The 12,306-nt window shown below is 35.4% G+C and overlaps 1 protein-coding gene across 1 annotated transcript in view; it reads left to right on the top strand.

Moving 5' to 3' along the window:
* Positions 1–12,306, top strand: part of NCKAP1 (NCK associated protein 1) — a 112,177-nt gene that overhangs the window by 26,629 nt on the left and 73,242 nt on the right. The window contains exons 3-6 of the mRNA XM_023212384.3: positions 8,660–8,752; positions 8,954–9,010; positions 9,715–9,857; positions 9,941–10,031. Coding sequence (XP_023068152.1) covers positions 8,660–8,752; positions 8,954–9,010; positions 9,715–9,857; positions 9,941–10,031 — 384 coding nt within the window. The remainder of the gene's footprint in view (positions 1–8,659; positions 8,753–8,953; positions 9,011–9,714; positions 9,858–9,940; positions 10,032–12,306) is intronic.

Raw genomic sequence — 12,306 nt, 5'->3', positions numbered from 1 at the left:
GTTTTTCACCGTCTTTCAACTTTGCACCTAGAAGTTAATCAGCTTCTAAAACTGGATAATCAGCTTCTAAAACTGGATATTTACCTTAAAAAGAACAAAAAAGCCAACAAAACCAAAAAACAAAAAAACAATTGGGAGTTCCCTGTACACCTATATACCTATATACACATCCCTCACTAGACAATGAGCTTGTTTAGGGCAGGGTCAGTGCTTTATTCATAGTTTTTCTCAGCTTCTCCCACAATGCCTGGTAATGTAATAGGTTAATATATTTGTTTTCTAAATGAATAAAATGTTATTACAGTAATTCTTCACTTATCTGTACTTTTCATGTCACTTGCCTCTCTGAATCACATCTCAGAGTTAGGAAGGAAGCAATTCCAATTCTGGGACTTACCGAAGAGAAATGAAAATATGTCTACCCAAAGACGTGTTCATAGCAGAATTTGTTATTCATGATAGCCCTAAATTGGAAACAGTTCAAATGCCTATTAACTGATGAATGAATAAACAAAATGTGATGTGCACCTTTAACAGAATACTACTCACCAATTAAAAGGAACAAACTATGATAAACGGTGTAACAGAGTAAGTGAAGCCAGATGTGAAAAGTTGCATATTGTCTGATTCTCTTTTATAGGAAATGTCTAGAAAAGGCAAGTTTATTGAGACAGAGAGCAAATCAGTAGTTGCTTAGGGCTTGGGAGTAACAGCAGGATTAACTGTAAATGGGCACAAGGGTTTGGGATGATGGAAATGTTCTAAAGCTGGATAGAGTGAATAGTTTCACAACTCTAATTTACTAAAATTATTTTTCACTTATGGGTACATTTCGTGGTAAGTAAACTGTACCCTAATAAAGATGTAAAAAAACCAAATGATTTTGAACAACTGGAAATGGTATTCTAGAATAAATGAAGTTTATTCAGAGAAAAGCATTTTGGTTCTCCTATGACCAAGCTTGTTGAGTCGGTTAGGCAAAATTGTAACAAGTATATTTTCTAACACACTGTACATTAAAAGGAACTCTCATCAGGAGCAGATGATAATTGATAGAGAAATAAATACTCTTAAGTATAGCAGGCAAGGACCATTTAATGTCAGATTATCTTGTACATGTCAATAGCATCTGAGGCTATCTTGACATAAATAAATCTGTGTAATTATCAATTACAATGATGACATCTAATCAGTAAGAAAAGCTTGATTTATGCCTGGTGTACTGGTTTTGAAAGTAAGTTAATCACAGAAGGGTTTTAAAAAAATATTAAGATTGAATGTAAAGGAACTAACCTATTTATATTTCTATTTGTAATGGAAAATAGTGCCATTAAATGAGGTAAATTGTATTATTAATGCAGTGTGATACCTTTTATACAAAAATGTTACAGTTGACCAACCCCACTATACCATGGTATATAATTAGTGATTTTTGTAGTACTGATGATAAAATTAATTTCAAGTTTGCTTTAATTTGACCATCTATAGCCAGAATCTTAAATTTTTAAAAGTTTTAGCTGAGGCACATTAATGTGCTCAGGTGGTGAAATAGAAATTATTTTAATCTATATTACTGAACTTGATGTTAATTGTTTCAGTAACCTGTTGCTGCATAACAGATCACCTCTAAATTTCGTGGCTTAAAACGACAGCAGCTTTTTTCTTATGATTCTGTGGGTTGACTGGGCAGTTCCTCTGCTGGTCTCACTGATTTTAGGTTGCCGCAGTGCATTCCACTGGTGCATTCTGGGGGATGGGCCCAGCTGGAACAGCAGGGATGCTGAAGTGCCCTTTCTCTATGTAATACGATATCTCAGGCTTCTTCACGTACAGCACTTCAGGACAGTGTTCCAAAAGAGCAAAATCAGAAGCTGTAAGACCTTGCCCTAGACTTAGAAGTGACTCGTTTTTTCTGCTGCTTTCTATTGGTCAAAGCAAGTCACAAGGCCAGCCAAGATGGGAAGGGTGGCAAAATAGACAACAGTGCTTAATGGGAGAGGCAGTAGAATTCTATTGCAAGGAGGTATGGACACAAATTTTAATTTTTTTTCTTTGCCTTTCAGTTCTTTAATAGAAAACTCTTTGTGCATTCCAGAATTAATTTAACCAGAAGTGAAAGGGTTGAATTAGATTTTTTAGAAGTTTAAGTCTGTGTAATTGATTATAATATAATTAAATACAAATGTTTTCTTTAGCTTGTCCCTACACTATTTTTATGTCATTGTATAGCAACTTGAATGTTGAAGTGTATTGAAGAAGTGTTTCAAGTTTTGAAATCTCATAGACCTGGATTGGCATCTTACCCTTTTCTGGGCTGTTTCTGTATCTGCAAAATGAGGATTAAAATGTGTTTTGATTGAGAAGATGAAAACCATCTGGAGATGGATGGTGCTGATGGTCGCACAGCAGTGCAAATGTGCTTAAAGCCATTGAACGGCACACTTTGAAAAGGTTAAAATGGTAAATTTTATGTTATGTGTATTTTACCACAATAAAAAAAGTAATGTACCTTGAAAAAGTATTAAGAGGATTCAGTTTAGTAATACATCTTAAACACTCAGTAATTCAATAATGCATATTTTACTAGGCTAGTGTTAGGATAACCAACCTTCCTTCCTCCCTCCCCTTCCCTCTTCCCTCCCCCTTCCCCTCCGCTCCCCTCCCATCCCCCCCTCCCCTTTTTGCCCAGGCTGGAGTACAATGGCACAATCTTGGCGCACTGCAGCCTCCACCTCCCAGGTTCAAGTGATTCTCTTACCTCAGCCTCTGGAGTAGCTGGGAACATAGGCGGCTAACCTGCCATGCCCAGTTAATTTTTGTATTTTTAGTAGAGATGGGTTTCATTATGTTGTCCAGGCTGGTCTTGAACTCCTGACCTCAGGTGATCTGCCCACCTCGGCCTCCCAAAGTGCTGGGATTACAGGCATGAGCCTCCGCAGCTGGCCTGGATATATTTTCCTAACATGTATTTACTACCGTTTCCTCAGAAAAATGCATTTCTGAAATATTTACTGCCAGTAAAATCACTTTGTGTGTGAAAAAAGAAATGTACTACAAAGAATTTTAAATAGGATTCTAAGGTTCTTTTAAAACATGACTGTTCTTTGTGTTAATTAGAATTTTTTGGTAATCTTAAGAGATTTGCTTATATTTGATATGCATATGTCAGTATTGTTAGTTGCCACTCATTTCTTTTATGCTTTCCTATTCTGGAAGGACATAATGTGAAGTATTTTACCCAACTTTGGGAATTTTATTCAAGGGATTAAATCAATTTATAAACTCATTTGAGACATGAATTTATACCTACTATCAAGTTCATTTATGACTAGCAATGAAATTTTAAAATTGGTAGTATCTACTCTCCCTCACTGAAGAGAAGAGAAGTGAGATGAGGGAGTAAGCTATGCTAAGAAATGTTGAAGAGCACCCCAGACATGAGAAAGAACAAGTGCAAAGGCTCTGCAATGGAAACACACTTGGTGAATGCAAACACAGCCGAAAGACCAATATGACAACTATACTGAGTGAGGGTGGAGGAGCATGAAAGAAGATGAGGTCTTAGAGATAGGCAAGGGTTTTGATTTAGACTTTATTCTGAGGCACTGGTAAAGATTTTGTATTTTATTCTAATTGTGAGGTGAAACTGTTGGAATTAAAAAATGAATTTTATATTGAAGTATTGTTAGACTTACAGAAAATTTGCAAAAACAGTATAGAGAATTCTCCTATATTCTTCATGTGCTGTTAACATCTTGCATAACATCAGTGGAATCAGTTTTTTTAGGGTAGTGTGGTGCTTTAAAATGTTCACTGTGGCTGGGCATGGGGGCTCACGCCTGTAATCCCAGCACTTTGGGAGGCCAAGGAGGGCGGATCACCTGAGGTTGGGAGTTCGAGACCAGCCTGACCAACATGGAGAAACTCCATCTCTACTAAAAATACAAAATTAGCTGGGTGTGCTGGCACATGCCTGTAATCCCAGCTACTCGACCCGAGGCTGAGGCAGGAGAATTGCTTGAACCTGGTAAACAGAGGTTGCGGTGAGCCGAGATTATGCCATTGAACTCCAGCCTGGGCAACAAGAGCCAAACTCCGTCTCAAAAAAAAGAAAAAAACCAAATACGTTCAATGGGCTGCTGCTACGTGGAGAAGGTTGAAGAGGCATGAGCAGAAGTACAGAGACCAGTTAGGATGCTACTGTAGGGGTCCACATGAGAGTTGATGACTAGGGTGGTAGCTGGGACAGTTTAGGCAGAGATTTACCCAAATAGCATCTCAGTACACTCTTACTTTAAACAGCCTGGCCTTAGAATATCATACTAAGAGTTTGAACAAGGCATTCCTTGAAACCAAACTTGTGAATTTGGTTGTTTTTTAAGAGGAACAAAATGCTAGCAAAACTTAGATTAAGAAAAATAATTTATGAATAAGCAATTTCAATAACAGTAGAAGGTAATAATTGAAATGAGCGAATAAAAACTATACCCACGTTCCTTTGTATTCAGTGGTTTAGCTCTGTGGGCACTAATTCCTTATAGTAATTTGCCATTGCTTTTTCTCTGGAAGAATGAAATACTTGAGGATTTAGAATAAATAATAAATTTCCATCAATTTTCTAGATACTTATATTTGTGTGGAAAATGCTTCTTAATTGAACAAAGATTAATTACCAGGACTTTTCAATTTAGAGATAGGTTCCTTGCCATAAGCATGCCTGATGTTTATCCGGTTTATTTCCAGTTTTTACATATTTTTCTTGAATATTTAGAATAATGATCCATAGCTAGAAAGTTTAAGGAAAACATTATATAAATACTTTGCTAAAATATTTGCATGTATCACATGAATATGCTTTTGTAAGTATTAGTGTATTCAGGCCGGGTACAGTGGCTCATGCTTGTAATCCCAGCACTTTGGGAGGCCAAGGCGGGAGGATCACCTAAGATTAGGAGTTTGAGACCAGCCTGGCCAACATAGTGAAACCCCGTCTCTACTAAAATTACAAAGAAATTAGCTGGATATATGGTATCTGCCTGTAGTCCCTGCTACTCAGGAGGGTGAGGCAGGAGAATTGCTTGAACTCGGGAGGCAGAGATTGTAGTGAGCCGACATCACACCACTACACTCCAGCCTGGGCAATAGAGCAAGACTTCATCCCCAAAATAAATAAATAAAGTATTAGTGTAGTGAATAGAATCAATCTTTTCTCACAATAGTACTTTTCTAATGTTCTGTTGTATTACTTCGAACAATGTGTTACCTATGTTCTGAGGCCATTTTCTGCTTTTTATTTTCTATAAAACAATGAGATATTGAATTAAGAAAACTTTGTTCTAGATACTAGTAATTTTTGGTAGTATCTACTCTCCCTCACTTTAGGAACTAAAATGTAGCGTTTCTTGTAGTTGAAGCAAGAGTGTTGTAGACACTTTTGTTCTTCATTGTTGTAGTTGACCTCTTTCACCCAGGCCTTATGGAATTTATTTTCATTGAAATGGGGGACGTGATTGCATAGAGATACTGAGGATTGTGTGAGAGACCTGTAAAATGTTTGGAACAATCGATGCCTAACACATAATGTATGCTCAGTAAATATCAGCTCTTATTAGAAATACTATGGCTAATATTGGGGAATATTAAAGTTTTATTATACTTATTTTGAAGAAGTGATCTGCAAACTTCCTTTGGTATTCACTTAATATTTAATGTACAGCTTCTGGCTGCGAGGCATTGCTACATATTCTTATGTACATTATCTTGGTTAATTGTCCACATCAGCTTCCATTTTGATGAGGAGGGTATTAGGCTGGAGATGTTGTCACTTAGCCATGGTTGCATAAGGTATGCTTTCTAGCATCACCTCCCAAAACATATCATCTGACACTGATAGTCTTTGAAGTTTGTCATTATAATCCCTTATCTGATAGATGTTTGCATTGGATACTTCCTGTGTCCAGAACTGTATGATATGGACTAGGGAAATTAAAACTTGAGTTTGGTACACTAATTTTGCTGGAGATAGCTATTATAGAAGATAGAAAGTGATAGCTGCTGTTAGACATTATACATATTTAGAGGAGGGAGACATTAGCATTTCAGGGGAGGAGTACAATCAGGTATGGTTTTCTGAAAATGGGATTAGCATTTAAACTAAGTGCTTTAGGAATAGTGGGGTTTGGACATGTTTAAATGGTGGGATTCTGACATTCCAGTAGAGGAAACAGTAAGAAAGCAGGAGATGTGTATAGAAGGTAGTGAATAGATTGTTTTGGCTACTATATGTAGCGTGTGAATACATGTAGGGGAAATGTAGATTGGAAAAGTAAGTTAGGGCCAGATTTTGGAGGGCCTTGAAAGCTTGACTGTTTTGAATTTAGGCATCTAGTAGTTGTTTGATAAATGTTTGTAGCTAAGTAGAGTCTAGTCATATATGACTTTGGGGGAAATAAAGTTGAATGAAAAATTTAGCCTGTGAGATTTTATTAAAAAGGGAAACGATGGGCATGTAGAATGGTAGAAGGAACACTTTCAGAAGTAAAGAGATGAGATTTCCAATCTTGGCTCTGTCATTAAGTAGTTGTAACTTTGAGAAGGTTGTTTTAAGATCTGTAGTTCTTAGGTTCTTAATACGGAAAATGAGATTTGTATTTAAGACCATTTAAGGCTCATAGTAAGATGGTAACCGTATTATTTATTGTTCAGACTAGGACACAGAAGTTGGAAGGAAAGGGGACACAATTAATAATATTACACTAGGGCAACTAAAATAAATTGGGATTATTAAGCCCAATATAAACCACATTATACCCTTCATATCTTATTATTATGAATGTACTTTCACTTGTCATATTTTGAAACTCAAGTTTAAAGTACTGAAAAGCAGGAAAAAAGACTAAGACATCAATTCTAAATGTTTAATGTTGTCGAATAAGGTAGTAAGTAATTCACTTGATGTTTTTGGAGTAGTAAGGATTAAAATGTGCATATATAAACATGAAATTGTTCTGAAACAGATTATGTTGTGCAAAATAGAGTCAGCTACTCTCACAGATGAAGCTAAACATAGTCACTACAACTATATGTCTTAATTTGTCTGGTATTTAGGGGTAGTAATGAAACATTTCATTTGTGAGTATTTTCTTTTTATTTTGATGTCACGCAGGCTGGAGTGCAGTGGCTCAATCTAGGCTTACTGCACCCTCCTCCTCTCAGGTTCAAGCGATTCTGTCTCAGCCTCCTGAGTAGGTTAGATTACAGGCATGCGCCATCACGCCCAGCTAATTTTTGTATTTTTAGTAGAGACAGGGTTTCACCATGTTGGTCAGGCTGGTCTTGAACTGCTGACCTCAGGTGATCCACCCATCTTGGCCTTCCAAAGTGCTGGGATTACAGGCTTGAGTGTGAATATTTTCTAAATAGAATTACTTCTTTAAATGTCTTCAGGGAGTGCAGTATTTAGGGTGGTTTACCCTTGTAATAGTAGGGTCTAGCAGACTGCTGTGCTTACTGTTTTAAATTGGCTTTTTGTAGTTAAAAAAAAAATTCCTCTGATGTTAGGCTCACTGCTGTAAAATTTCTGACTTATCACAGTGGTTCAGTACAATTATGTGTGGAGGCATCTTCCCCCTAATGTTCCTAAGTGTAATTCAGAACTATATGAAGGCCTCAGCCTTGTATGGGCTTTGATAGCAAATCTGATATTTTGAGCCACTTATATTTTCCAGTTTTCTCATGTTCTGAATAAACTTCTTACACATTTAATGTGTGTTTACAACACCTGGGTATCTTGTTAAAAGGCAGATTCAGATTCAGTAGATCTGAGGTAAGCCTGAGATTCTGCTTTTCTAACATGCGCCTAAATGATGTGGGAGTGGCTATTCAGTAAATACACTCAAGAGTATCAAGATTCTAGATCATTTATTGGAATGCTGAGAATCTTATAGGGCATTAAAAATAGCTAGATTCTTTTAGAAATTATATCAGTAGTTGATTTTAAAAGAAAAATAGGGACTTTTGTAAATTTAATTATATGGTTGATTAAAATACTATTTGTCTTTCACATTTCCCTCTTTCATGTCTTAACTCTGGTTTTGCTTCTTTCTCATTTCTTTTTTGTTGTTGTGGTTTTTGCTTTTGTTTAATATATTATTGTGTTTTGTGGATCTGGTCAGGGAACCGTTACCGTATTTTATGTTTGTATCTACATTTTATTTTGCATGCGTAACGTGGCTTTACCTGGATGTTCTTTTTGGTAAGTTCCAAATTTATATAGCATATTGTTTTTTTGTAGTGTAAGTTGTAATGTTTTTCACCTTCTTTTCTCCCATTTCTAGTAATGTGATCATGCTCATGACTTGTTTTTAATTTTTTAAGAGTTCATTTGATACTTTTTTTCCTAACACTTTCAGATTTTCCTCAATAGTAGTGCAATTTGGTACTAATATGCTTTGATTTGTTTTATAGCCTCACACTGTCAGTTGCTGATCACTATTAGCAGTTGCTGTCTCGAGTACTTTGGTTTTTTAAAAAGCCTTAATCATCTAGAAATATTATTCTAAAAGCTTGTGCTTCCATATAGCATAAAAGAAGATAGTTTGTAGTAAAATTAAATATTTTTGTTCTCTATGAGCAATGCATTCTAATTTTGTTTTAACAGCAACAGCTTGCACAACTACAGAAGGAAAAATCAGAGATTCTGAAAAATCTGGCATTATATTACTTCACATTTGTAGATGTTATGGAATTTAAGGTATGTATTTTAATATATAATATTTAACATTTCAGAAGTAGATTTAAATGTTTATTAATTGTGTAAATTGCTGTGTCACTTGTAAATAATAAAATAGAAATCTTCCAGAACTGAAATTTAAAACATACCTTATTTGTTTGTGTTTTCGGAATTTAAACAGATTTATACAGATAAAAGATTACAATAAGTATTTCTTTTCAGGACCATGTTTGTGAATTGCTGAATACTATTGACGTTTGCCAAGTCTTCTTTGATATTGTAAGTATCATTTTCAGAAAAATGTCCAATTCTGTTTCCAGAAGAGCTCAGGGGACCAATTGCTTTTCTTTAGCTGGATTATGTAGCTAGCTTATAAAGTTTTAGTATTATTAATTTGGCTTGTTTTATAGCTTTTTTAAGAAGTAAAGTGTATATTCTCTTTATTTGTTTTGATTGTCACAGAGTTTAAGTCTTGTACGTATTGGGAAATACATGTTAACTTTAGTATTTTGTTTAATAGGCCCAATTTTCAAAAGTTAAATGGATAATATTTTCTCTCTAAAAGGCATACTTGATGGATTCTTTCTTAGTATGATAATTTTTAGATACAAGAAGTCAAAATGAAAATTGTCTCCATTTACTTAATGGTGAACTTTAAAAAGAATAATTTTTTTCCTCTTTAGTGAGATTGGCACCAGTGTTCCTTATTATTCTGGCTTTTATCCTTTTGAACTGTTACCAGTTTGAATATAGTGATCACAAGCTCTTTTTCTTTCATCCATGAAACTGTGTCAAACACAAAACTGTTATCTGTAACTGCCAAATTTTAGACATGCTTTTAGTGAAAGGAATTAGATAACATTTTAGAATGGGGATAAAATACAGAAAATTATTAGCTCTCAATAGCTTCTGTGAAGATTTTGTGTGTGTTTTAAATTTTAAGAAATAGGAAGTAGTTGAACTTGATTTTTTTTTCCTCCTAGACTGTAAACTTTGATTTAACAAAGAACTACTTAGATTTAATTATAACCTATACAACACTAATGATACTGCTGTCTCGAATTGAAGAAAGGAAGGCAATCATTGGATTATACAACTATGCCCATGAAATGACTCATGGAGCAAGGTAGATTTGCATTATAAAAGTCTTTCTAAAATGCTCAGTGTGATAGATTACAACTCATTGAAATTTGATATGTCTGTTTTAAGTGACAGAGAATACCCACGCCTTGGCCAGATGATTGTGGATTATGAAAACCCTTTAAAGAAGATGATGGAAGAATTTGTACCCCATAGCAAGGTAAGAGGCAGTTGTTAGGCATATGAGAGAATAGGCATATAACATAGCGTGAGGATGGATAGTTGGATAAAGGGATAATCTTCTTTTTGAAAAATACTGTAATGGGATATAAGTAATAGTTATGTGTGCTTTTATCTAATTATGGACAGGGAACTAATTAATGAGATTAAGAATAGTGTATAGAGACTCAAGAATATATTGATTGATTTCATTATAGTTTTTTAGATTTTAATACAGCACTAAACAATAGAATTTACCATGTGGTATTTGAGAGGGTCTGTTCTCACACTAATAGGTTTTAGTAGCAATTCTGCAAATTATAGTATAATATTTATCAAGTTACTTAACCTCACAATACCTCAGTTTTCTTATCGGTAAAAATGGAATAATAATAGCACTTAATTTCATATGGTTCTTAGAGGAATTAAATGAATTGCTTCATTAAAAAGTACAGAGTATTTGATAAATTTTAACTTTATTATTATAGTCTCTTAATGAAAAATGTGACGAGTTTTATGAAAATAATTTGAAATGACTATCTTTTAAGAGATTAAAAATAATGAAATAATTTTGGTTGTAAATAGTCTTGTCATTATGGATTCTCTGCAGAAGGGCTGATTCACAGAATGGTAGTTTCTAAACACTTCAAGGAAATTTATAGGTATCTCATCCAATCTCATTATTTATAGCTAAGGATTAAGGGCTGGAGCAGTATCATGACAAGGTAAGTCATTTGGTAATAATAGTGGCAAAACCAGAACTGAAGCCCAGGATACTAGAATCTTGGTCTACATTGTTCTCTTTGAATCATGAAAGTTAATACCTTGTGTAAGTCTGTGCTTTTTTCTTTATTTGAGACAGCGTCTCGCTCTGTCGCCCCAGCCAGAATGCAGTGGTGCAATCTCAGCTCACTGCAGCTTCCGCCTCCTGGGCTCAAGTGATTCTCCTGCCTCTGCCTCGAGAGTAGCTGGGATTACAGGCCTGCACTACCACGCCTGGCTAATTTTTTGTATTTTTAGTAGTGACAGGGTTTCGCCATATTTCCCAGGCTGGTCTCGAACTCCTGAGCTCAGGCAGTCCACCCACCTCAGCCTCCCAAAGTGCTAGGATTATAGGCATGAGCCACTGCACCTGGCCACTGTGCTTTTTTCTTGACATACAGTTAACACCAATAATTTTCTTTGAATTTTTTTACTCCCATGAAAATTCTGAAGAATTTTTTCCAGATTTGCATAGCTACATTATACACAAATTTATATAGGTTTTCTGTCTTCTGGGAATTGGTTGAATTATTAGTTTGCAAGAAGCTAGTAGATGGCATCAGTTTTGAAATTTTAAAAAATCAGCATTTTAGATGGAAGTATCAGAATTCCTCAAAATGCTGCACATATCATGGTCATCTCCTGTCTCAAATATCAGTAGTGGTTTTTCCCCACCCGGAACTGTCTTTTCTATTCCTCTCCTCTTTTCTCTCTGGATCCATTTAGGGTTTTTCCCTAATCATTTATGGTCTTGTTTTTATTTAACTATTTTAGATTTGGTTCTTTCTCCACTTAGGTGTTGAAAATTTCCTTGACAGCCTCTTGAAAATTCCAAGCTAGGCTCTTGGCTATCTTTTTAAGTTCTATATAGTCGTTAGCACATTAACATATTCAGTAGATGGTAGGCTATTGATAATTACATAGGATAATTCATTTGAATTAGACCAGTTATTTTCCAATCTTGATTTTTTTCTAATATTCCATGATACCTTAGAATTTTGATAAAACACTATTGTTTATTTGCCAGGGTTTGTTTTTCTGTTTCTTGTTTAGATTCATGGGTACGTGTGCAGGTTTGTTAAATGAGTATATTGTGTGATGCTGGGTTTGGGCTTCTAATGATTCCGTTGCCGAAGTAGTGAACATGGTACCCAGTAGGTAGCTTTTCAGTTCTTGTCCCCCTCCTTGCCACTTTTGAAGTCCCCAGTGTCTGTTGTTGCTTTGTGTCCATGTGTACCCAATGTTTAGCTTCCCCTTATAAGTGAGTACAGTAAGTATTTGGTTTTCTGTTTCTGCATTAGGTGTCTTACGATAATGGCCTCCAGTTCCATCCATGTTGCTGCAGAAAGACATGATTTGGTTCCTTTTTATGGCTGCATAATATTCCATGGTGCATATGTACCACACTCTTTTTATCCCGTCCACTGTTGATGGGCACCTGGGTTGATTCCATGTCTTTGCTATTGTGAATAGAGCCGCAGTGAACATACGAGTACAAGTGTGTTTTTGGTAGA

The sequence above is a fragment of the Piliocolobus tephrosceles genome, chromosome 11, assembly GCF_002776525.5.
Source record: "Piliocolobus tephrosceles isolate RC106 chromosome 11, ASM277652v3, whole genome shotgun sequence".
Lineage (NCBI taxonomy): Eukaryota > Metazoa > Chordata > Mammalia > Primates > Cercopithecidae > Piliocolobus > Piliocolobus tephrosceles.
The sequence above is the reverse complement of the archived record's forward strand: the minus strand, read 5'-3'. Positions and strand labels throughout refer to the sequence as shown.